This window comes from Anser brachyrhynchus (genome assembly GCF_964034855.1).
Source record: "Anser brachyrhynchus genome assembly, chromosome: Z".
Classification (NCBI taxonomy): Eukaryota; Metazoa; Chordata; class Aves; order Anseriformes; family Anatidae; genus Anser; species Anser brachyrhynchus.
This window is the reverse complement of record NC_137697.1, coordinates 70,424,965-70,451,748: the sequence shown is the minus strand read 5'-3', so window position 1 is coordinate 70,451,748 and position 26,784 is coordinate 70,424,965. Positions and strand designations below refer to the sequence as shown.

The window sequence follows — 26,784 nt, the reverse complement described above, 5'->3', positions numbered from 1 at the left end:
GCCATTCTGGCCAACTGTTGGCACTAGCATGCTCTACGTTTGTCTGCAAACAACATAAAGGCAACTGCCTTAAGCAGTGCTTGATAGAAGACATAAGAGATATATTTGGTACCTGCTAATAAATACTAAGAACAACTGCTGAGCTCCTTCCATTAGCATTCTGCTGAATGTTTTCAGTAGCACAGCTCTGGCCAAGTTGCTTTGTATTTTCCAGGGAGCCCAGCTCCCAGTTTTGTATTTAAATACAATGGTCAGATCTGCAAACACTTGGCTTCTACTTTTGACACTGCTGTTTTCAATGCAAGCCTGAACACATTGCAGAAACATTATCTGGCAACTGACTTACTGAAAACTGTCAGAAAACAGGGAAAGAACTGTTGCACGATGAATTGCAGATGAAAAAAGCAGGCCATCTGGTCCAGTGATACTGATCAGCTGGTGGTACGGACTTCACTTTTCAGATGATACGAGTATCCATACAGCATTGTGAGCTGACAGCGTGAGTGTATGAATCTGTGGCTCTTTATGACTTTGTGGAGCTTGAATCAGCTTCCCTCAGATTCAAGCGGGACTGTTTGCTGGTGCACTAACAATGCCATCCTCAAGACAAAGCTCTTGTCTCTCTGCCAGAGGAAGTCAATCGGTAGAGAGACTTGGCCCTGACGGTGCAGTGAGGCTGGGGAGGCGTTTTTTTGCTCAAAGGTTTCAGCTGGGGATGCCTCTGTGGGAAGAACACAAAAGCCAAAGCTACAGCTTTGTACGGACGCTGCCTATACTACCATAGTGGCCAAGGTGGGGACTTGAACCACAAACACGTTACTGTCCCTGTTTCACACAGCAAGGACGCCGTGGCATCTGACAACGTGATTTCTTACAGCTGTTCCTTATGTTAGAAAAGTCCTGTTTTTTTCCATTGATAATGATCAGAACTTCAGTTAGGCAGAGGATCATTTAAGACGTAATCATGAGGCAGTAATTATGGCCTTATCTCACAGAGGAGGCAGCAGAGGACGGAGATGCCCTCTCTTGCCTCAGCAATCCAGGAGCCTCCTAGAATTTCTCAGCTTTGAGACACGTGGGAGGCTTTGTTCCAGGAATACCTGCCCTTAGGACACCTCGAAGAGGAGTTTGGAGTAGGCAGAAAATCAGCTTTCTCTTTTAAAGCCCTAGAACAGGTGACAGTGTTCTGCATCCCAAAGAGGAAACTGGGCGTTTTTCTACTCTTCCTTGGTGTATGCAGAGGTAACGTTTTCCTGAACAGTACAATTCAGCCAAGTAATCAGGAGGCTAATGAAGATGGGGATGTAGATTTTGGATGCGAATCAGGTGTTCCTGGAGGGAATCTGCATCATCAGGATCTAAATAAAGAAAAAACAAAACAAAGCTTTGTATCACCACAGCTGTGTGTTTAAGCGATGGCTCAGTTCCACACAGAGCAGGTATAAAAATGTCTTCCCCTGCAAGCATTCACATGGCTGTGAAGTAACTATTCGTGAGTCATGCAGTTTGTTTTTAAAACACTGTAAAACCCCATTCCGATTTCTTTCTTTTCATCTCACACTTCATTTTACTGTCTGAAATGCCACTTGAAAAAGAACGAACCCTGTAAAATGGTGAAAAGAAAGGAAGTGACAGTACTGACAGCTTCTGAAAAAAGAATATCTTCAGTAAACCCGGAACCATCCTAGTGGTTAGAAAACAGCCTGATGAGAAACTCCAGTCTCAAGTCCTGCATGTAAGATCAAATGTTATCTCTGTGAAAGCAAGAGTTTGTTTTCTCAATCTGGAGCTCCTGGTTCCCAGTATTACAGCCAAGAAGTGGAGAGGAGGCCAATGCAGCATCCCTCTTCTTTTCTAAATCTTTCATCACATTTTTTTTGCATGAACTAGAGTATTCGGCCCGTATTAATATGGTCTTGACCATCGTTAGGCTCCTTGGCCATTCTGCTACCCAGTGAAAGCACCTTTTTCCTCTGGAGGTAAGCTGCCATTTGGCATGGCAGCCAATGTGCATGCTAACAGCCTAGGCGGCAGAGGAAGTTTGGAGGAGAGGCACAAGTGCCTGTTAGATGGTTGCTTTCCTCGAGTGGCAAAACCAGTGCAAGTCCTTTAGCAAGATCGTGAATTTTGTTACTGTGGAGGCGAAACAAAGCCAGGTTCGTTCAGGAAGGCCAGTGAATAGGGACAACCCAGCAAGGTGCCCGCCTGCTCCTCCTTGTGTCGGGAGCCTGGAGCTGGGCAGGGGGAGTCCCAGGGCTGGGGGAGGACCAGCTGGAGCAGCGGACTTGGGGAGCCCCCCAGCACCTGGCCAGCACCACCCTGTGCTGCCACTGATCCTGCACCTGGAGCAGCTGTGGAGGAGCAGGACGCCAGGCGAGTCGCTCTGTGGTTCATAGGAGAGGCTGAAGTCTGTGGAGCTCAACCAGCTGCCAGGCAGCTGCTCCCAGTGCTGCAGGGAGGATGCAAGATCCTCTTTTCTGTGTGAGAAAAAAAAAAAAAAGAAAAAATGAGGGTTCCTGCTTGGGTGAGGGTTATTAATGCACGAATGTATATCCCAGAACCTACAGAGCTCACCGCAGGCTCACAGATCCCATATCACAGATCACCGGCAGAGCTGGCAGATGAAAAGTCAGTTTCTTTACCACCTGGGAACTAAACTATCTTTTAGCTCTTCTTCATCTCCTTTGTATTTTCCCATTGTGGTCATCGCTTTCACATTTGGAGCCTGACTTAGTCACAGTGCCAACAGTACTGCTTACATCACGAGGAGGCTTAAAAGTATGCCAGTGTGAGTTGGGACTTGTAGTTGTGTGTTTCTTTAGCATTTGCTATTGGTTAGCAGAAAAAGAGAACAGGAAGAGCCCTGGGTTTTGGATGCATTAGTGAATTTAAATGTGAGATTTTTACATCTGATGTATTTCAGGTTTGCATACCGTGGATCACGATGGCTTGGATCTGGTGGCTGAAATGCAACCATCACCTTTAAGGCCTTTACAAGGTCCACTGGTGCAATACAATACACTGTGTATGAAACAGGATTGTGTAATCAGGAAGCAAAAAAAAAAAAACCACCTATGGGAACACAACTGTAGTTTCCCGTGCATCGATGTGCAGATTTGTTATTTGTTATCTTTACTTACATTAATCTTTGAAATCTTGTGTTTCCATGACTCATGAGATAGCACAACACTGATGTCACAATCTATTCGTGGACTATTTGAAGTGTCACAGTATGAAGGACCTGGTCTGTGACAAAGATTTGTAGTAAATCTCTTATATTATCCATTAATCTTAGTAAAAGGCCTTTGATATAAGATCACCAGATTGCCACACAGCAATAGGAAGTACTTCTCTTAATAGTAAATATGCCAAATCTGTGACTCCAGTAATGAAAGCAGTTCTGAAGTAGTCCCAGATTCAAACACCGTTTACTGTTCTGAGTCATTCCTTCTTTGAGAAGCATTTGGACTGTGCACTTAGTCACATGGTCTGAATTTTTGGATAAACCTGTGTGGTGCCAAGAGTTGGACTCGATGATCCTTATGGGTCCCTTCCAACTCAGGATATTCTATGATTCTATGATTCTGTGTAGTGGCCCTTTCTTCTGAGATAGAGTAGAAATGTCATGGCACTGATTTCTTTCCATCCACACATCATTCCTCAGGATGTTTCAGAAAACAGAATAGAAGGAAAATGGGTAACATTTTGGTCTGGGAGCACCATTTAATGGTTAGAACTTCGTGAAGGCAGAAGGTTAAAAATGGGAGAAACTCTCCACTGAGCAGGGTATGGAGTCAGTCAGCTGGGGGACATGAATAACTCATTTCATAAGGGGAGGGAGTGGAAAGTAAAAAGGAAAGGCAAAATTTCCCTTTTTTTCCTAAAAAGGGAAATTACTGGCACAGGATAATTTATATGAACAGCCTAAATGTCACAGTTTTGTGTAAGCCTGGCAGTAAGTTGTCCATAGCAGCCCAGAGAAGAAGAACAGAAAAGCCGAAATGGCAAAATCTCATTTCTGTGAAGGTGGGTGCTTGCTTGAAGTGTGTGCGCATATGTGCATATAAACATATATAAATGCTGCAGATTCAAATGAAAGGCATAAGCTTTTAAGTTATAAATATGAGTAACTGGCTTAATTGCAAGTTGTTAATCCTGCTGCTACCGTGTATTTCGCAGTGTCTAGGGAGGAGGAGACATTTGAGACACATTACACCTAGTGTACACATGCCTGTAGTGAAGTAAATTGGTATGTTTGTTATCTAACATCACACTCTGTGGAGTAAAGCATAAACACATGCACGCTTTTGGAAGTGTGTGAGCGACAGAAGGGAAGCATGTGTCACTCCACAGAGGTAAAAGTTTGTCTTTCAAATATGTGCTAGGCGGAGATACCAGAGATCTGGCTTTGGTTCTTGGCTACGACCCAGATTTTACTGTGTCACTGTGACCAAAGAACGGTATCTCTGCTTTTAACATGAAGGTCTCTGTCTTTAACAGAAAAGGATTTCTTTGTCCAAACCTCCTGCACCCCTGTTGCCTGTTTGTTATACATTTCAAGCACAGTTACAAACAGCAAAGTCCTACCTTGGCTAACTCAGGTCGGAGTTCCTATGTGCTGAAAAGGCCGTGGGGCACTTTGCAGGTAACCAAGTTTGGCTCATCTTTCCTTGGCCTCCTGCAACAATTCTGTGATGCCCCCACCACAAAGGACTCCCCAGCAGCCTTTTCTTTTAGCCTACTTGGTGACTAGCCTCAGCTTTCCATTTTCTTGAATCATGGTCTTCCCACTCTGACTGTTCCTATTTCACTAACCACCTTTTTTCTTCCTCTCTAGGAAGAAAAACTTTGGCAGCCCCTGCTGCAGTGATGTCTTGCAATCCAGAGAAGAGGCCGAGGAAGTGAAGGAGAGAGGGCATGAATAGAGCAGGAGTGCCCCCCTTCTGCAGCAGTGATGTTACACCACGCCTGGCAGCTCTATGGGAGGTGGTGCCGTTGGTCCAGTCCTTTCGTCCACCTCCTCACACTGACTGTAGTGACATTCGGTGTGCTGGCTCCTTTGATTTGCCACCGGCTCCTCCACTCCTATTTTTATTTGCGGCGCTGGCACCTGAATCCCATGAGCCAGGAGTTCCTGAAGCAGAACCAGCAGGAGGGCCAGGCTGCCCTCCATTACTTTGAGAAGCTGCAGATACCAAACATCTCCAAGACCTCTGGCAGCGAGACCTTCCAGCCCTTGTTGCTGGTCACCATTATCACTGTGCAGAGGAGGAATGATTTCCACTACGTCTTGCAGGTGGCCTCCCGCTTCCACCACCTCCTCCAGCAATGTGGTGCACGCTGCCAGAGCCACCGTGTCCTCCTCTGTAACGTGGAGTCAGACCCCAGCCACCACCAGGACGTCAGGCTGCTGAGCAGCTTCTTTCCGATGGTCAGTCGTGACAAAACTGGGGAGGACCCTGACCCTGGATTGAACCAGTTTGAGAAGGAGAAGCAGGACTACGTTTTCTGCCTTGAGCAGTCGCTCTTGGCATATAACCCAGAATATGTCCTGGTAGTGGAAGATGATGCTGTGCCAGAAGACGAGATATTCCCTGTCTTGCAGCACCTCTTGTTGGCCCGATTCTCCAAACCGTACCTCAGAGATGCACTCTACTTCAAGCTTTACCATCCTGAGAGGCTTCAGCACTATGTCAACCCCGAGCCCATGCGAATCCTTGAGTGGCTGGGCTTGGGCATGTTTCTGGGGCCTGTGCTGAACTGTGGGTACTCTTGGGCAACTGGTCGCCCAGGCCTGAGCTGGCCCATCACCTTGTTCTTTGCTTTGTACAGCATGGCTTTGTCAGAGCTGGTGGGACGGCACTACTTGCTGGAGCTGCGTCGGCTGGCCCCCACGCTGTATAACGTCGTGCCGGTCACTGAGTGCTGCACGCCTGCCATGCTCTTCTCTGCTCCTTCTGCCCAACGTGCCTTAGGTTACCTGAAGGGGCTGCACTGCCGACAGGGTTTTGCGAAGGACATCGCCCTCTACTCGCTGCTGCACGCTAAGGGGGAGAATGCCTACGTGGTGGAACCCAATCTGGTCCGGCACGTGGGAATGTATTCCAGCCTTCGGCTAAATGACAACCCCAAACTGCTGTGATGGATTCACGCCTTTCGTGACACAAAGCCCTGAGAGCCTTGCCTCTGGGCTGAGAGATGCCGTGCAAGCTCAGATGCTGTGCCACTCACAACAAACATCAAGTGTCTCCAAGTGGCCAAAGAACACCTCTATTGCACACAAAAAAAAAATCATGTACATGGGGACCTTGTTTAATATATACTTTGAACTAATCACCGTACACCGTGGGGAAGGAAGTAGAGGCTTTCAGCTGAAGGTGTGGATGATCTGCTCTCCACCATTCTTAGCAAAAAGCTCTCACAACAATATAAACAGCTATACAGCATACTCTCCACTGGTGACAAAAATCTTCAACTTAGGGCAACAACAATGCTGGACAAAATGAATGTTTCAAATTCAGCCTAGCGAGGAGGAAGAGCCTTTATTTGTCCATCCTCACTAAGGTCTGATGTGTGACCTTTCTGCTTCAAAGCTGTGTTTTTGAGCAGACCTTTCAGAGCTACCGTGGTTATAACGAGAACTTTCCCTGAAATTTCATGTAGATTCCACAAATTTCACTAAGCCTCTATTTCTTACTGTCTCACCCTACAGATCCTGTCCGTACCTCCACCATTCCCACTCCTTTTTCTTGGAACAGAGGCTCCTAAAAGCTTAAGTCTCTGCTTCTTTGTTAGAGGGCAACTCTGAGGGTAGGAATAGGAAAACGTAACGACAGCCATTAGTCACAAATGCACACTCTCATGGATACATTTCCAGATGTTATAAATAATACAGGGTGACTAACATGTTGCTTGGTATCACTGCTAGCTGTAGTGGATCCAGGTCATTAAAAGAGGCCTTATCAGTTGCTGATTGGACTTAGACATTCAACATGAATTTACCTTGACTTCCTATCAGCACAAAGTCAAAGGGGAGATTACATCAGCTGCCACGGTGCAGGATCCTTTATTTCAATTTGGAACTACAGTTCACAGCTCTGCTTAAATGGTTTGTTCACTGTTACTGGCAACAAACAAAATGTCTATAAGCAGCAAAGCTAGCTGCTCCTAAAACCAAGCAACAGTACCACAATAGATCAGGGTGCCACTCTTCCACCAACCCACTAACTTACTGTGGTTGTTGGGCATTCGGGATGGGTACTTTGTACCCCAGCTGTGAGCACAGTTAAATATAAAACTGTGGGGATGGCAGAAATCTCATATAAGCTCAAAACTGTCACTTAAATGTTTCTGTCTGAAAATAACACACCCGGACTTCAGTGAGCTTTGAATCAAATTCATTTACTGGTGGAGTTTGGTTGAACTATATTTGAAACCATTTTCCTAGCTTCAGAATGAACCAAGTACAATATTTTCACAGAGTTTTGATGGGGTTGTTTGTGTTGAGTGTTGTTTTTTTCTTTGTTTTTGGTGAAGGAAGAGCTCTACTTTGAATTTTACTTCCCCCAGTCTCTCCTGGGTGAGTTAAACCTTTAGCTTTTAACAAGTCTCATTGCAGGCTGGAAAGGCATACGGCTCCTGGGAGATGAAACTAAAGAAAATATTTGCAGACCTCCAGCTGTCAGTCCACGATGGGTGCTGAGCACACCAAACACGTGCATAATGCAAGCTAGCCAGTGAGGAACGTCCTCACCGCCCTGAGCAGTGCATGCTCAGGCACGTGAACTTTGCTGTCTCAGTAGATCAGCTGGGACACTTTGATGACATCTTTGGAAATCAGACGGGAGTAAGGGTTGCTTGTGGATTTCATGTCATTCCAACGGCAAAACATTTCTTCTGTCAGAAGACGAAGGAAAAATTGCACAGGCAGAACTAAGCCATTAATCTTTATGCACTGAAAACCCCGAAGATATCAAAGCGGTCACACAGAACCACCAGCGGCAGGTGTGCAAACCTGTTCTCAGGCTTCTCTGTAACATGGCAGGATTTGATGGCAGGATTTGAGTGTCACTGTCTATTTATTCCACTAAGTGCCTGCACCTGCAAATACAAGTTGTTTGCTTATGCTCCTTCAGCTGTGAATGTTTCAGTGTGCTGTGCTTTGTCTTCACTCTTTTTTTATCTTTGTACTGTACAAATCCAGAACAATGCCCTGTTCTTTTTGTGAGGGCCCACTTGTTATCACAGTGAAAATCTCACAGTAAGGTACAGTAAGTGGGATAGGGAAAGGAAAAAGGAGGGAAGGAAAAGGAAGAAAGGAATGTTAGAAAAGAAACCAACTGACTATATGGAGTTAATAAATGTTTTGATGTGAGAAATGATTAATCTGTTTGTCTTCACGTTATTTTCCTTTTTTTTTTAATTTAATTAAATTTATTTTTTTTCTCCCAGTAGTACATAATCTGTGCTCCAGAAGTCAATAATTTCACTGAGCCTCATATCTGAAAATTGAGAACATGAACTTGAGGCATCCCTTCTAAATTAGGAAACAATTTTCAGGGCAAAAGAGCCATGGGAAGTTGGCTAGGAGAATCATTTGCAAACAACATTTAGAGGGGCTACAGCTTTGCCTTGCCAGTGACGGAGTTCCTGATAAACCTGTCAGGAAAGAGACCCCTTCTGTAAGGAACAGGCTAACAGAGGTTTCTGGTCCTTCTGGAGTTACTACCTTAAGTGCTCAATTCACCTTTAAAACAGAGGTGGGTCTTCTCACTGAGCCATCTGGGAGCTTCCGAGTCATTCAGGTACTTAGCACCCACCGTGACACTGTGACAGCTCGGACAAGCATGCTCTCTGCTGCTCCTGAACTCTGAAAAGTGTATATATAGTTTTTTATTAATGTTTTCTTTGCTACACGTTTTATAAAAAATGACAAGCCAGAGAATTATACTTTGCCCTTGGAAAAAAAATGGGTGGTTAGTTATTAATGTGGTTTTGTTCCACGGTTTGGGCTACAAATACCATTTTGACTACAAATGCAGTTTCAAACACACAAATCTTTTACTTCTCTTTTGCATTAAGAGAGTGGAGCTGAGCTGCCGTATCTCAGGCTATGTAAGTTCAAAGGTTCAAGGCTAGCATAAACTCCTTGAAACACAGCCTTGAGATTGTTCTTACATTCAAAAAAATCAGGCTGACAATTTCTGAAATAAACAATACAGGTTTTCCCGGGTGTTGGTTCATTCCCAATAGTTCTGAGACTATTTTTCAATGCAGCAGCTATTGTTTGCACAAGAGGACTCTTGCTTGACAGGACAGACAGCAGGACTCAAAATGCAGGGAAAATTATTCAATTAAACAAAAAACTACCTCTGTTTCCAAAGCATATCCAACATAAGCATGATTCCAGGCAGAACATAAAGCATGAATTGATAGGTCTTTCTTACACCGGAAGACCAAGCAGATTTTCTAACTATAACAGGTATCAATGTCTTAGTGAGAAGGCATTACATTTGAAGAGAGAAGGAAAAACACTTCCTCTCAGTTATGAGGAGTTGTGAATAGCCAGACTGGATATTGCAAAAGCAGTATGTCTGGACGCAGGGTGTTTTTGTTTTAAATCTAGGAGTTTTTTCTAAAGATATTTGCAAGCAAACTTTCTACAAAATAAACAATGCTTCTATTAAAATTCCATTGTCTCTGCTTTCTGTATGTCACTGTTAGTTTTCCTGACTGGCAGGTCCATCTCTTTTCCTGCTATATTTGACTGAAGAAAGATACTTCTCCGTCTGACCACTTCATGCATATGCACGGCATTAATAACTTGTCACTTAATCCTAGGATAATTCAGGTTCAAAAGGACCTCTGAAGGCCTCTGGTCCCATTCCCCACTCGAAAGAGGTCTTACTACATCAGGTTACTCAGGCCCTTCTCCAATCAAGTACTGGGGGACCTGAGATGAAAGCTAAGGACCTGAGATAAAACCAAGCTCAAAGTGCTGGTATTTAACTTTTGGTATAATTTTGTATAGTAAGGCTACATATTTCACAAAATAAAAAAGGGAATTTTGTGTGGCAGCAACTGTAGTTACAAATGCACTGGCAGTTTTTCTTGAGGAGTTGGGTTTCTTTTCATGTATTTCCACACCAGCTTTATAGATGTTGTATCCAAATTCAGCAGATGCTAGGGTACAGCATATGGTTCTGAATAATTTTCAGTATAACATACATCTGCCAAAACTGCATATGGAATTAGGCACTCTGTTGCCTGTACTTCTTTGCTTCATGTGTTTCTCCATTTCCCCAAACCGCCTCCTGACCTGACAGCTCATGCTTTGAGTTCTCCCCACCGGTCAGTTTATTCGTGCACCTACAGGCAAAGGGACAGGAAGGTCCATTTCCAAGGCTATGTCCTGCATGGCAAGCTATGAGTGCCACATTCCCAGCTGTGTACCTACTCATGATTTTTAAAATGTTGGTGAAGAAAAATAGTGTTGTATTTTCTTGCATTTTTAGTGAGCCTCTGGCCGGCTATGCATTTTTCAGTGCCCATTTTCTCTTTTAATTTCTGTCACGGTGTGCAATGTGCCTCCTGCACAGTAAGAACCACAATTATAATGGGCTTTTCAGCAAATAAGTCCACTTCAGACTTCTGCTGTACTCGGTATTTTGCAAACTTTTTATCAACATCAGCAAACAGCACATTTAAGTATGCTTTTTGGGGACTATGTGCCACTTAGATAAACTGTTAATAAACAGGTAAGTGTCCCATTCTAGCAGCCAGTTATTTACCTACTTTTTAAAAAACAAAATGTCAGCAGGAAGGCACAGAGACCAGTGTCATTACTGCATTTTTCTTCACGTCCTGTACTCCACAAGTGGAAGAAGACCTGCAACAGCTATTTTGCACAGTCCAGAAATGTCACCACTGACAGGTTGATTTAAAGTTGTATCCTCGTTTGCTGTCAGCAGCACTGAAATCATTACAAACATTTGTGTTTTGATAATCATCACCATACATGCTCTCCTGTATTTCACTGCGAGTCATGATGTTTGCTGCAGCCTGGTTTTAAGCCAGAGGACCAAAGAGTGAGCAGACCCTCCCTGTGCAATCTTCTCAGTGCACATGTGGGCTTGCGCCAGTCCTGCCCAGCACCCTCCATGCACAACGTGTCTGCAGACACGGCTGAATACTGCAGAGCTAGAAATATGGGTGATTTCTTTCAGCAGGGCTAAAGGCCAGGCTCCCTACATTGGGGGTTAGGAGGAGAGGTGAATGAGGAAAACAAACCACTTAATAAACAATACCTCTGATTAGATAGGGATGAACAAGCTGGACTTTGAGACAGTTAAGCAAGACTGCAGAGTACAGAAAACAGGAAACATCCAGCACAGTGCAGAGAGGTGAAGAGGAGACAGAATCCACTCAGCCCAAGTCTGTCCTGATTAGACTTTAACCCCATCACGCAGGCAGCACTCACTTGGGGCACACAGAGGCAGGTGTTTATCATGTGGATGAATATTATGCTCAGACGTTCTTCCAACTTTTTTTCCACCCGTTGTTTTTTTCCATCTCATTTCAAATCTTTTCACAGGCCTGATCTTGCACACAAGTTTTGATAAGATTAATACTACGTCATTTATTGAAGTGCAGAGGAAAGCTTTAACTTTGTTGTTTTTGATTTTTCACTTGATGGTCAATTATGTAATCTCTGGAATTGCTTCATCCATTTCTTTCTTCTGTGTCTTTCTCAGGGGTACTACAATTTGTCTTTTTTCTCTCTTCATTTAAAAAGCATGCTACGATGAGGCCAAAATCAGTATCAGAATGATGCTGGTAGAAACACATACAAAAATACAATTAGCAACCTGAAGAACTGTTATGCAATTCTAATTTTTTTTACCTGATGTCTTTAAACCAGGCTTTCCATTAAAGCAGGCTTTCCAATGACTTTAAAGTACTTCATCTATCAATGCTCTTCACTCAAAACCTTGATGCAGAATTGAGAGATCCTTTGACAGCACGGATAATACAGCCATATTACAAGGACATCTATTAAATTATCTTCTGCTATAAAAATCCAGTACTTGCAGATGGGCAAGTTTGATTATTGGGCATAGTCAAACTCAAGAAAGCAAAACCACAAATTAAAACCTAAATAATAACCCAAGCCACCTGTAAATATGGATTTCGATGGTCTTTGAACTTCTTTAATGTATTGAATAATCCAGTAAGCTTTTGCATTGGTAATGCCAGACTGAAAAATCAACATTAGCAAAACCTTCAAGCCATTCAAATATAAAATTCACTTATGTTATACTGCATTTGTGAGAGAGGAAAACGTGTTTCAGTCCATTACCCAGCCACCTTGTCACAAAGTTGTTATCTGTACCCGCTTAACATTCACCTGCATGCTTGTCTTTGCCTCCTGCCTCCTGTTTTCCTGAAGCCCTCAGATCTTCCCAACCTCTGTCCTTATACCTCTGAAGCCATTTCCCCCCAGGGCTTCAGTTCTCCTCCCCATCCCCATCCACCACTGGTCTCCCAGCCTTCCTGTACTGTGGTGCATGTTTCAAAGTCTTGCTGTCCATGGCCACAAATTCAATCTCTTTCGAAGCAGATGCAGGCACCTCTATCATGGGTGCTCATGCCAGCAGACAGCCATCTTGCTGGCCACAGCCCTACGGCAGCCTTATGTTACTCTGAATAAGGCTTGAGCAAACAAACAAAAAACTAACAACAATAGAAATCCAAAACAAGTTAGGTGACTAGAAAGCTGAAAGAGGTGCAGGCAATGCTATGATTTCAAACAACAGTTTAATGAAACACATTTAAATCTTGGCTAATACACCGATTTTGCTGTAGAAGCATTAGTGCAGGCAACAATATCTTTTATGGGGAAGGTTAGTTTCTGGGTTGAATGCAAGTACACTGCATTCCCCTCACCATGTAAGCCTATTCCTCTTACTATCTATGGAGATACAATACCACTATAACTTAATCTTTGGTGGTACAGGTATCCCTAAACTATGATTACAGAGCTCTGATGATGACAGTACCTACTCTTTTCCAGTAAGTGTCTTTTAAATGTTGCTCCACTACTAATTTCTGCAGATCATAGTCTGCATTGTGGTTCTGCATGTTAATAGTACTGAATCTTACAGGGACGCTATCTAGAGTGATCACTCATTCCACATGAAAAGGCTCCCATTCCTAAAATAAGTGAAGAAGTCAGCCATAATGTTTTCTCACTTCTTTTCCCCCTCAGAACTCAGAATCTCTGCTAGGACCTTTAATCCAAGTGCTACAAGGGCTGGATTTTCACTCAGAAGAAATGGAAAGCCACAAACGAGTCACTTCCCATATGGAAACATATATATATATACATATATATAGTTCTGAAAGAATTAAGAATGCAAAGTGAGTTGCATGGGATTATCTAAAGTGTTTTCCAAATATCAGAAAAGATTATTTTTCATGAAGACTCTCATCCAGCTTTTCTCTAAAAGACACCCAATCCATGTCACAGACAGAACTGGGAAAGAAACACTTCCAAGCACTTTCCTACCTATGACAGCTTCTAACCAAATCAGGAATGGTAGGATTCATACTTAGATTTTCACTGGGGACCTGAAGAAGACTATCATTATAACACCTTATTTGTCCCAAAAGGGTCTTAGATTAAATATTTCAATAAAAACACTTCTAACCCATACAAGACACCTCTATGTTTGTGCTGGCAAAACTTCAATATGCCATTGGTTCCCCTTTCTGCTAAGGTGGGAGAAATGGAACATAAAGCAAACATTATAAAGCAGCAACAGCTTTCTATCAGTGTCATGTGCCACGGCATCCTTCAGCAAAAAGGGATGATGGATCAGGGAGGAGAAAGTTAAAGAAAACAAAACATTACAAGCACAAGGCCCTCAGTTAGAAGCAGTTAGGCTGTCCCTCAGCTTTCTGAGTGACTTCTCTACTGACTGTCATGGAGGGCTAACCGTGGCAGTGTGTTAGCTGTTGAGATGTCCTGCAGGCACTGACCTTGGCACGCAGCTCTAGAACAGACAGGCTCAGGGAGGAAGAGACCTAACGAAGATAGTGCTGCTCAGTGAGAGGAGAAATCAGTCATCTCACCGTGTCCATGTAAAGGCTAAAGGTGTCACCACTCGAGCCAAACAAATGGAGAAACTACGTCATTCTTCAGGCAAACACTGGGTCTTCGGGGTAAAGACATACTAACGTCCAAGGTCACAGAGTGTACTCTTGCTGAGGGTATGATGTTTGCCTAAAAGTCTTCACATTGTACTTCTCTCCAGGAATACAGACCTGCACTATGAAGAAAACAACATGAAAAAAATAAAAAAGAAGTCTATGTACTTGGATTTGGTGAATAGCTGTGGTGTGATTTGATATAAAATGGAATGCTGATGTACCATATATAGAGCTTTCCTATTTTTCAGAGAAAAACTGTGCTAAGCGACTGAAAAGTCTGCATGTCATTGTAACATGGGAAGAAGGTGTTTCAATGGGATTTTGATGGAGAATTTGGCTTGCACTTTTGCGTCTCTAAGTGGGCATATTTCTTCTTATAACCATCTTTCTCACACATACAGTATGTAAATCACACACATTAAAGGAAATCAGAACTTGCTGTTTCATTATCCCTCCTACCATAGAATTGCATTTAGTCAATGTGTATACTAATTAGGAAGTGAAATATGTTTCTGTGCTAAATTTTCAACTCAGTAAAATCAGTTTAATACCTATAAAGCCACAGGAATGATAGTAAGGATCAGTCAAGGATCTGCCCCAGAGGTTCTGCATTTTGTTTCCTACTCTTCCTTCCTGAGCAGTGTAGTTTCCTAAGTATAAGCTTCCAGAAGATCTAAACCTAAACTGAAAGCATTATCCCAGATCCCTGTAACCAATTGCGATGGTTTAACTTGTAAATATTTGCAGTATGTTTTAGAAAGAGGAATAATTTGAAAAAAAATTGGAAAAGTCTCAGTTTCACAGCATCATAAATTGTGTTATATATACGGGGGAGGAGAAGTGGGCGGAAAAGTAGGGAGAGCAAATGGGTCCAATAATTGGTTGTGTGTGTGTTGTCTGGGAGCCAATCAATGATCCTGTGCAGTGACATTCCCCAACCAGCCTGGAGAGGAGGGAGAAAAAAGGAGTGAAAAAAAAAGAAGAAAAAAAACCACACCTGTCAAGAATTTTATAAAAGTTAGTGACTGGAAGGGCTGGGTCTCTTTGCCTGCAGCCACCTCACCAGAAGCTTGGAGCAGCGGAGGCACTGTCCACAAGCAAGTAAGTATAACCATTTCCTTTCTAACTTGTAAAGGTGGTAATGCGAATCAGCAGCTGTGACACAATGTGTTTATCTACAGAGGGTGGGGGGGGGGGGGGGGTGTTTTTGTTTTTGCTATTTTATTTTCCAGGAAAAGCTTGCAAGGAATAAGCACACAGCCATTCTGCAGTGATCTGCCAACGTGACCCATTTGCTGCTAACACTGGCTTTCTAACTTAGTTTAGTAATTCAAAGCTCCTAGAGTAAGTGAATCCTTAGTCTGCGAGAATAGAGCAATAACATACCTGCATTGCTTTCTACTGCTTCATTTTCTTATGTGTTTATTTATGCTCGTGGAGTACATAAATTTTTGTTTTGCAAGGAGAAGGAAGAATCACTGGAGAATGCAGTTCGTCCTGACAAGTGCCAGTGCTGACAACAGTGTAATTATCTGTGTTCACTGTGTAGTTCTTCTGAAGCATTAGTGCAGTAGTGCCGATAAGATTCTTCAGCAGGGTATGTAAGATATAGTCTGCAATGCAGAAAACTAATAAATGGGGAAAGAGAGGCTTGGGAATATCATTTTTATGCCCTTGCAACAGGCTGTAACCTTTCTAGATGTGAACAGCTGGCTTCAGGAAATTGCTTGTCAAGTAATTTAGATCCTGACTGAGCCGGTGATCCTCTATTGCTTTCTCAACTATCCCATGTGCCTAGCACCCAAAACTACGTAGCCCACCTGAAAATGTCACCTCCACTTCCCTCAATCTTCCCTGCTGCCAGGCAAGTTTTTCTCAGGCAAGTCTGACAGCAATTTTTTACCTTCTCTAAGAAGAGCCCAGCCCTGAGAGATAAGAACCTTCACCCTAATGACCATGCTTACTTCCAACTAATTAGTGTTTGTGGCCACCTCAGCCATCTCTAGCCATCACGAGCTCTCCAGGAGTGCTGTACACCAAATGCAGAGGCCAGGTTCCCGAAAACACATCTTCCCTTCTCAGTTGCTAGGGAGGGGAAACTGGGCGTACAATCACTCAGGTTCTCAACCTCTTAAGAGTCAGCAAAATCTACCAAGCAATTTGCCTTTATATATGCCCCCAAAGACTTGTCAAAATGGTGAAATCTGTTTTTTTCAGAGTTTTCACAATAATTAATATGACAATCAAAAACATCTGCTGTTTTTTCTAGGTGAAATAGGTCTGAATATCTTTTTGTCCCATGCTCTTGTCTCACTTCTTAGCACCCAGAAGTGAAACATTTTGCTGTATTAAAACCTTCACTCCTACCACAAACATGAGGGGAGAAACATCCTGTTCTTCCCTCACAGCTCCTTCAGCATACATACAGAAGTCACTGCTTTCATTTCGGCTTCCAAAAGCAAGTACTCCCATATGGAGCCTCAGGATAATTCAGTCTGAAAGGGACGTTAGGAGGTTTGTAGCCCAACCTCCTGCTCAAAGCAGGGAGTCAGATCTGTCTGCTCACGATTTCAGGCTGGTCTTGACAGCCTCCAAGGATGAAGACAGCACAGCCTCTCTGCCAACCTGCTCTACTGCTTGGCTGTCCCAGTAGTGAAGAAAATTCTTTATATCCATTATGAACTTCTCTACTTTTAGCTTATGCCTGTTGTCTCACCCTCCTGCCACACACTGCTGTGAAGAGTCGGGCTTTGTCTGCAGATCACCTCTGTAGGTACCAGTGGCTGATGTGAGGTGCCCCTGAAGCCATCTCTGCATGAGGCTGAGCTAGCCCCAGCCTTGCAGCCTTCCTCTCTCAGGGCAAGCGCTCCAACCACCAACCTTCTTGGTGGCATCTGCTGAACTCACTCCAGTTTGTTGATGCCTTTCCAGTACCACAGGGGCACAAAAGTAGATACAGTTAGACATGGCATAACCAGTCCTGGGCAGAGGGGGATAATCTCTGTCCTCCCCTGGCTCTCTGGCCATAGCCCTGCTTGCACAGGATTCTGCTGGTCCTTGTTGCTGGCCCCTGCTCAGCTCGCTGCCTGATGGGCTCAGTCTCCCAAGAGCTGTTCCCCAGCCTCAGCGGCCCTGGTGGGAGCGCTGCTCTCCCAGGACACAGCTGGGCATCTGTCCTGCTGAACTTCATGGTGTTCCTGCTGGCACCCTCACTCCCTGACCTGGCTGCCCTGAACAGTCACCCTGCAACGGAGCGTATCAGCTACTGCTGCCAGCTGGGTGTCTTCGGCAGGCTGGGTAGGAATGTGCTCCGTCAGCAAGATGGTGCCAGGCCTGTCCAACCATTTGTACCTCTGTTTTGCCCAGTGGCCAAGGAACCAAACATACTTAGACAAAGGAGGTTTCTAACAGAGCTGCACGGTGAAGTGAGGCCAATAGATCTGCTGGCTATAAAGAGCATATCGGGTGTGTACCATGTTATGGGACTGACCCTCCCATGCATACATCTGTGAATGAGGAGCAAACCCAGTCAGGTTAATACTATGCCCAAATGTGACAGCCTAAATTTTTGAACACATTTCATTCTCCCTATCAGCACCATGTATTTATCTGTATCTGCAACTTTGGCTTCTTCGAACCCTGTAATGTGCGCTGGCCTGAAGCAGAATCTCCTGAGTGCACAGTGCAATGATATGCACATGTGCTTCGTATTGCTAACTGTCAAAGATGGTGTTGAAGGACTGTGTTTACCAGTAGCTGAACAGCCAAAGCTACGTGCGTTGGATACAAACTGCATTTTGAGAGTTTGGTCCAGCACATTTGGAACCAATTTTATAAAAGATGGCAATGAAGAGACCAAGAGAAAACAGACGCTAATCTGATCCCTCCCCATCTGCTAACCAGGACTCAGGTGAGATTTTCTGTAAAATTAGAAGATGCCAGTCACTTCAGGTGGCTGGAAATAAAAGAAGCAGAAGAATATTAATTTTTATAAGATGACCTGATGTGGAATTTAACAGTTTGTTCCTTCTGCTCTTCATCTTGCCTCTGCCCTTTGGTTCTCACTATTAATATTAACAGGATGCAGTGTTTGTGCTGATATCCGTGAAGATATTTCCCCTGCAGTCCTCCATTACAGTGGCTGAGAAAAACTTGAGACTTCAGCAACACTATATTTACTTTTAGAACTGTGCCATTCTCTTTCTCCCCAGCCCTATCCCCTGCTGGACACAGGCTGTGGACTGAACAAAGAACTTGGTTTGTTTAAGTTGTTGCTGAAGCCTGACAAACACTCCAGGTAGACATAAACCTGTTGTTATGCATTCTGTGCAGTTCCATTTTTTTTTTGTTCTTCCACTTTTTAAAAATACATTATGGGAGAGGTTAACACAAAGAGAATAATTGCTGTCCTGTACTTACACAAATCAATGTGAAATGACTTGAGCTTATGATACTTAGGACACTAGCCCACAGCTTAAAATGGGTAAATACAAATAAAACTTCTTGAAAAACTTTATTGGTGGGATAACTTCTAGATCCTGTTACTCAGAACAAAGTTCCTTTGAGCTTTTCCCTGCCTGGAAAAGTGGACAAATTAAATAAAGCAGAGTGATATAGCAAAGAGGCTTCATTTATGGAAAAATGAAGGAAGCTGCCTGCCTGGGTGCAAATGTTTTTCCTCAGGACATCTGTGGTGACACATCCGGAGAGACTGCACTGTCTCTTTAAAGGGTCATTAATGTCTCAGTGGATGTGCTGGGAGGTTAATCTTTAAAAGGCAGCTGTAAGAAGTGTTACTGAATTGTAAGTGTTCTCCAGCCCCCTTGATATGCTCAGATACGTACCTTACAGCAGGGACACCCATTCCAGAATCCAGCAGGGAAGTTCCTTAGTGGTTATGCTCTTCATGAGAGATTCACAGGAAAATAAAACCCTTAACAAAGGGTCCTTGAACGTCTTGGACCTTGAGCTATCACTCCCCTTACAAGTGCTCTTTTGCACTCATTTATTCTCCATTTCAGTTAGACACACCGTGTGTTTTATTGCTCCTTGAAGCTCGGCAGAGCAGCTGGGAACCACTCACCACAGTCTTACAGATCACAGGCTTTGGGGAGCCCTTTGTCAAGTCTCCATCTACTTCTTCACACTTTACGGGACACTTGCATGAAAACTGGAACAAACTTACTGTCTTCCAATTCATCTCTGACTTGTGGAACTACGCTTTATTGTTTTGGTCTCCCTGCGCACACAGTTGGACCACTATTATCCACTAAAATCTCGTATTTCCATGTTTCAGCAATTTGCATTGCAGGCTGGTTTTGGGTGGTAACTGTCTTTGTTATCTTTCTGCAAGCACAAGTAACATGCAAAATACAAAAGACATTAGTATCATTGTTTAATGCATTACTGGACAGAATGGATACCTGTAATAATGTAACCAGAGTGACTGATGATCTTGTACCTCAGCTATCTGGATTAAAGATTATCTGGATACACCTGCATATGCTGTAACACACTTCCAAACTGCAACTCTGAAATCCCTTTACTGGTTTAGTGATTCATTAATTCAACCTTGGACTAGGTCACATTCTCTAAAAATTTGGCAGTCTTCTCCACTGAGACTGTGAACTACTAGAGCTGTTCCTCATCATTTTGCACAGCAATTTACAGGTTTGGCTGAAGTGCTTACAATATTAACTATTATAGTAATCACAGTAAAAAGGCAGTTACCTTTTTCTATGAGTTCTCCAAGGGACATATCAGACACAGAAAGCAGGTGATGAGGAAGGTTAAAGATCTGCTTTATAGCTGTGTAGCACAAACCACAGTTCTTCAAGTTCTTTTAGGTGGGCCAAATGGGATAAAAACCAGGAGTGATGGAGTTGCAGCCACCATAGTAGAAGGATGCTTCCCAAAGCTCTGGCCACAGAAAATTCAGCAAAGGCTGCTTTTGCTAGACCACAGCAATGCACTTCAGCACTTGGGAGAGGAGGGAACCCCCTTCATTTAGCATACTCTTCATCACACCCTCTCTCAAAATTCTTCTAAACCTAGAATAACTCAGTGCTGCTAAGTCACGTAGGATAAATTCTAGCCTCAAAAGACTCACAAAATGGTAAAAGCAAAACATCTGGATACTGGCCAGCCTGTACTGACAGACAATACCATTTAAACCTTGCACAGTAACAATACAAACACCTTCAACTTTAAACATGAGACACAAGAGCAGTCAGAGCACTGTGATAGCATTGTTTCTAGGAAATCTGGGCAGCCCTCGGCATGGCATGGTGCACAGAACTCCACTGATGTCGGCATCTACCACACCATTAGTAGCAGCCAGACCCCTGTTACTGTCTATTATGCCCTTCAGTGGGGAAGGCTACACAGGGATCCTGGCAATGTAGTAGCTGTGGGCAGAGAGAAAGGATGGAGGACTTGGCTGCATGTATGCTTATATGGGGGGTTGTACGTGCCTCCTGCGCCTGTAGGGCTGAATTAGGGAAACAGAAGGGGCAGATGCTACCCAGAGGCCTGTTCCTCTGGAATAAAACTTGTTATTGGAGATACTTGGTGTTGTTTTTAAGGATTCATCTCATGGATGTACCACTTGCTGGTACTTGCACTGGTGGTGCTCTAGGTATAGAAGACGATGAACAGACAACAGGGAGTCTTCACAGCTCAAACTCACAGGTGCTTACATATAGTGAAGTATTGTGGACTATTCAGATGATAAATTATAATTTAATCTCATTTAATGAGAACTTTAATAAGACCAACCATGTTGTCAAAACAAGACAGAACCTGGATTTCAGGTGCAGGATACATGCAGCTGGTAAGCCTCTGCCAGAGCTGAGAAGACAGAAATGTATGGCGAATCCTTCTAAACTCCCACATCTTGTCCAGAGCAAGCAACACGGTACAGTTCTGAGAGCAGCCGTGGGGGAGGAGAGAACTACAGAGCAAGGCAGGACAGAAGAGGCGAAAAGGCAAGCAGACAAAGTAGCAAATACTGCCAACACAGGCCAGGGAATGGGAGAATGGGCACTGTTAGGAAGAGAGGAAAAGCAAGCTATGTGATAACTGGCAGTGTTCTGATTAGGACCAACAGGTTGCAAGTGCTTTGCAAAGAAGTTTGCGGTGTCTGCAATTAGCACACTTGTTAGTTTGGCACACATTTTTTTGACACACTGACCTTCCTTTAGTCTCTGAGCAAATCCATGCAAAATGCAGTCTTTCTCACTTCTGTAGTAGAAGGATGTCTTGGGATGTGGCTCCTGCATTTCCCTCTTCTACTTTCGCCAGAAATACCAAACCAAGAAGGACTCACACTGGATTTCTGGGCATGTGTCTATGACAACGTGGACAGGACAAGCCTCCAACAGGAATACTCAAGCCTGGTGCCTCAGGCTGGTGGTTTCTGCATATAGTCTCCCATCAGCTTGTAACTGTAATTCTCTCCCACAGATAAGTCACCATGACTCACCAGTTCCCAGCACTGTCTCCAGAGCAGAAGAAAGCTCTTTCGGACATTGCTCAGCGGATTGTGGCTTCAGGAAAGGGGATCCTAGCTGCAGATGAATCAGTGGGTGAGTTCTGGATAGCAATCAATTAGCAATACCCAAACTTTTGTCCTTGTTTTGCTTCATCTTTGAATTCAGTGAAGTAAAAAAAAAATAAAATAAAAAAATTAAAATTCATTGACTGAGCAGGAACATCTCAGCCAACAGGGCTGCAAATGCTGACAAACTATGCACTTCTGCACTGAAGCCCCAGTTCTTTCTAATTACTACATTTTGGATCCAGGAGAGCAGCCAGCCTAACACCTTTCTGTCTGGCCTTTGGCCACCTTTCTAGGTACCATGGGGAACAGGCTGCAGAGGATCAATGTGGAGAACACAGAGGAGAATCGCCGTGCTTTTCGAGAGATACTCTTCTCTTCCGATACTTCCATCAACCAGAGCATTGGGGGAGTGATACTTTTCCATGAGACTCTCTATCAGAAAGACAGCAGTGGAAAGCCGTTTCCAGCTATCATCAAAGAAAAAGGCATTGTGGTGGGAATAAAAGTGAGTTTCTGTACATGTGTGGGGGCTATACTCACTCCCAACAACAACTTTTGTTTGGTTTGTGGTTTTGAAATCCCTAGAATGTCTCTGCCACCATTCTCTGCATTGCTTTTGTACAACTAACCAGGGAAACATTTGCACCCGATGCAGGACCCTTTCATCCAACAACACCCATCTATTCACTATTCACTGCAGTTAACATCCTTCCATGCAATAACCTAATTAAATCCTTTCTGCAGCTAACAGAGCTGTTGATCCACTCCCCACAGCCACCTGCATGTAGCCTCCATTACCAAATTCCCTCCTGTTCTTCCCCTTTGCTGCAACCCTTCTCTTCCTTCCACTAGCAGTCTGTTCAGCCCTATACTTTACTCACAGTCAATCTGCAAAGGCAGACTAGGTCTGGGGCGCAAGGTTCAGTCTGACCTCCCTCACTGTGTAACTCCTTCTGTTTCTGCTGTCTCTTCAGCTGGATAAAGGAACAGCGACCCTAGCAGGAACAAATGGAGAAACCACCATTGAAGGTAAGGAGAGATCTCAGCTATGACTGGTATAGTGAAAGTCATGGGGTGACTCAACAGGAGTTGCGGCCTTGGCTGGTGTCATGATACTTTTCAGAGGTATTACTGAAAGAGCTGTTCTCACTGAAGCACTGTTCTTTCACCTGCAGGACTGGATGGACTGTCTGAGCGCTGTGCCCAGTACAAGAAAGATGGTGTTGACTTTGGCAAGTGGCGTGCAGTGTTGAGGATCACCAGCACAACACCCTCTCAACTTGCCATCCAAGAGAATGCCAACGCACTGGCACGCTATGCCAGCATCTGCCAGCAGGTATCTACCCTTCTGCAGCCTTTCTTGAAATGTTGTTGTCCCTTCTTCACTGTTCCCTCTGATAATAGACTAGGTATCGTGAACCGCAGATCTCTGTGAGGGCCTTGGGAAATGTGGAGAAAGGGCAGTGCAGCAAGCAGGCATGCCACCAAAGACTGTAGAGACAGCCTGTACAGTTTTTCTTCCACACCTCCAAAGACTTCCTTGTTTTTCCTTCCTTAGAATGGCTTGGTGCCCATTGTGGAACCAGAAGTCTTACCTGATGGAGACCACGATCTCCAGCGCTGCCAGTATGTCACAGAAAAGGTAAGAGATTCTTCATCTCTGTCCCCTCACAAGTCAGTAGTTAATCTTATGCAGCTTTTGCATTGGCAGATCTCAAGGAGTTTTGACCAAAAAGGTCCTACATAACTGTATCACAGAAATGGGTCACTCATAGTCAAATAATTAGCTGGTAGCAAATGTGAGAGCAGAATCCCTGTTTTTGGATTTCCTATCAAACCATCAGTATAAGCATTCCTGAGCTCAAAGGGATACATTGGTGATAAAGGCATTTACTCCTTGTTCACTATGTCAGTCTGTAAGGACAAACCCAATAAAAAAGGAAAGCAGTGTCCTAGTCGTCACAAAAGTAGCAGTGCCTCCAGGGCTGCAACCCGTGACAAATTTCAAGAAATTCAGTTTGATCTTCTCCCACTCCCAAGGAATAAGCTGTCTTTCCACAGCAGGTTGAGGGAAAGCTTTGAGCACAGATGTGTATTCAATCCTCCTATTCACCCCCCAGGTTCTGGCTGCTGTCTACAAGGCCTTGAACGATCATCATGTCTACCTGGAGGGGACACTGCTGAAACCCAACATGGTGACAGCCGGACATGCCTGCCCCAAGAAGTACACCCCTCAGGATGTAGCTGCAGCAACCGTCACTACTCTCCTCCGCACCGTTCCTGCTGCTGTTCCTGGTGATTCTTGATTTGTTCCCGTATATCCCTTCACACTGTCACTCTTACTTAACTGGCCTTGCTCCTCCATCTGACATGCTCACTCCTCTGGCACGCAGAGGTCAGGGATGGTGGCTTGGTGTCTGGAGCACCCCCGTTTCTAAGTCCTGAGATCTCTTTCTTGCAGGAATCTGCTTCCTGTCTGGAGGTCAAAGTGAAGAGGAGGCTTCTCTCAACCTGAATGCCATGAATCAGTCCTCTCTGCCTAAACCTTGGAAACTGACCTTTTCATATGGAAGGGCTCTGCAGGCCTCTGCCTTGGCAGCATGGCTGGGCAAATCAGAGAACAAGAAGGCTGCACAGGAGGCTTTCCGCAAGCGGGCGCAGGTACAAGGCCTTCCCCTTGATGCCAAGAGGAGCTGCTCCCTCCTTTCTGTGTCAGAGGGAAGTCATACGTCTCTGTGTCATTTGGGAGACGTTGTCACCTTCCTAAGGTTCCTCCTATTCCTGCCCTTCCTGGTGCTTCATGTACACCGAGGAAATTATTCTAGTTGGCGTGACAGAGGTCTAATGCAAGAAACAGCAGAGGTGGTTACTAGTCACAGCTGGATAATTTTCTTTTGTAATGTAAACTTACATCCACAGTGTGTTTGTCTGAAGAAAAGCGCTCCCCTTACTGTCAACCAGCTAGTGACCATCAAACAGGCCTTGACAGTGTCACAAAACTAAGCTAGCTCATAAATATCATCAGTGAATTCAGAAGCTGACTCCTTTTTCCACAATTTTGCACTTTGTTCACTGCTACTGTCTTTCTACAGTTGTCTTTCTTACTCCAAGCTAATATGATCCCCTCCTTTTTTGTTTCTTTTTCAGATTAATAGTTTAGCTTGCAGAGGACAGTATGTTGTGTCTGGGAAGACTGATGCAGCTGCCACGCAGTCACTTTTCACTGCCAGCTACACCTATTGAAAGCACAGGAATCTGCCTTTGTCCTGTCCTGCTTCATACAGTGAAAGGTGCTCAGAAAGGAAAGAAAAACAAAGAAACCTAATTTTCCTTACTGTGAACAAAACTGGAAATGGATTAGCTTACTCTTCTAGCCTTGACTTTCACAATTTACAGAGGGGATATTCTTTTTTCATCTACACATTCTAAAAATGAAGAATTATTTCCATATAATAAACAATAACTAACACTGAATCATGAATCCACTCTCCCTTTGGTTTAAACTTAGTCCTTAGAGTAGTATGCATATTAAGTAGTTACCACTAGATACCCTTGCCCATTACCACATTTTTGCAGCCAAAATCTTAAAACCTGTCTTTAATTATGTGAATAAAACAGTAATTCAAAACCAATCTCCGTCTCACAAATACTTATTCTGTATAAACTTTTCAGTCCCTTTCACACCTCCGTGGTTCTCAGTCGCCGATGCAAAAATTAAGTTGAAGTGCTATTGTTGGTGAGCTTGGGAAATCCTGAGGAGATCTAAGTGAAATAATCCAATAGTGATAAAACTGGAGATGTTAATTCTGCTAAATGAAGTCAGAAACTGAAAAAAAGGTCATAGATGAATGTGACAAGCACTACACTGTACTCCAGACTGTTAAACAACATTACCAGAAAAAACCTTTTGGTCCTCTGCAGAATCATACACTTGGTTCAGCTCAGCAAGGTTGCCATACACTGACTTACGAGTTGCACAGGCTGAGTTAGTGCTGTGCAAAGCCTATTTATCTTGGTGCTTATATTGTGGCATTTTCATGGTAATTAACATTAAACGTGCAGGGAAGGATCTTGGCCTACCCAGTTGGCATAACTTGAATAATTAGGTTGATGTTGAAGGCCCACATTTTGACCTTTGATATGTTGCCAACTAGTTGTTTGTGATGCTAAGCTCTGTTAGAAAAAGCACTGTCAGGCAGTTATGAAAAAATGCAGCTTTGCCATAAATGGCAGAAACAGCAGAACTAAAGTCATATCAGGATATTCACCGGTCGACATGCTACACTAATCACCTGGTAAAGCCTTGGAGCAGCCCACCAAGCAGTAAAGAGCATAAAATCCTGAAGACGCTATGCTCTCCGTCTCAGAAACCTCATACACCTCATCTGGAAGAGAGGCAGTATGACTTTACCTCCAGGGTCACCTGGACATGAAGGCCCTCTAGGGCCTTGGAGGACTGAGCTTGTGCTGCCACAGCCACCAAGCTCAGCACTCGACTCCTCGCTACCACTGACACCCACTGCTCCTGCCAGCAAGGAAAGGGAAAGCAGGGAGAATCTATTTCCCATAACTTTGATGTTGGTGGTGGTTTTGTGTGTGTGTGTTAGCAACCACTGTGTTAGAGAGGCAATACATAACAAAACTCTTTCACAAAGGTCCAATCCTTGGGTAATCAGTGTGTGTGTGCATTTAGTCTGTCCTGACGTAACCATGAAGGAAGACCGAGTGACTTGCCAAAAAGCACTCCAGGAGCCCATAGTAGAGCCATGAACACCTCTTTTTTTGGTTCATATGTTGTCCTGTAGGTCTCCATACACCTGAGTTCAAATAAACTCCTGTTCCTGCTACGTATTTCATTGCTGTGCCATGTATCAGTGTGATGCTTCTCTTAAGGGTGGAAAAGAGTTTTCCCTGAACCTCTCACTTCAGCAAGAGAAAGCTGTGTCTTGGCTAAAGATTTCCTGCTCCTTTGCAGGACACCTGTCACCAACGCTGTGCTAGATGCAGCTGGA

At 43.9% G+C, this 26,784-nt stretch overlaps 2 protein-coding genes and 1 long non-coding RNA gene across 4 annotated transcripts; 2 read left to right on the top strand and 1 right to left on the bottom strand.

The window, feature by feature from the left end:
* Positions 1-4,954: 4,954 nt before the first annotated feature.
* Positions 4,955-8,381, top strand: PGAP4 (post-GPI attachment to proteins GalNAc transferase 4; the record flags this gene model as incomplete). Its single annotated transcript, XM_080573369.1, has 1 exon — positions 4,955-8,381. One exon carries the CDS (start codon positions 4,955-4,957, stop codon positions 6,140-6,142), a length of 1,188 nt encoding a protein of 395 aa, XP_080429495.1. The 3' UTR covers positions 6,143-8,381.
* Positions 8,382-8,531: 150 nt separating this feature from the next.
* On the bottom strand, positions 8,532-15,001 carry LOC308185387. The gene is made up of 3 exons (XR_013943341.1): positions 14,763-15,001; positions 14,041-14,330; positions 8,532-11,832 (listed from the first exon to the last, which is right to left on the bottom strand). It is a non-coding gene; the product is annotated as an uncharacterized lncRNA (long non-coding RNA).
* A 136-nt stretch (positions 15,002-15,137) lies between these two features.
* ALDOB (aldolase, fructose-bisphosphate B) lies at positions 15,138-25,404 on the top strand. Of its 2 annotated transcripts, none has more exons than XM_080573370.1 (9): positions 15,138-15,312; positions 21,676-21,797; positions 22,066-22,277; positions 22,747-22,801; positions 22,948-23,108; positions 23,331-23,414; positions 23,893-24,067; positions 24,234-24,433; positions 24,920-25,404. In XM_080573370.1, exons 2-9 carry the CDS (start codon positions 21,686-21,688, stop codon positions 25,013-25,015), a joined length of 1,095 nt encoding a protein of 364 aa, XP_080429496.1. In that variant the 5' UTR covers positions 15,138-15,312; positions 21,676-21,685; the 3' UTR covers positions 25,016-25,404. The 2 variants fall into 2 exon arrangements, with proteins under 2 accessions (XP_080429496.1, XP_080429497.1); XM_080573371.1 differs by lacking the exon at positions 15,138-15,312 and adding an exon at positions 18,485-18,508.
* The last annotated feature ends 1,380 nt before the right edge of the window (positions 25,405-26,784 follow it).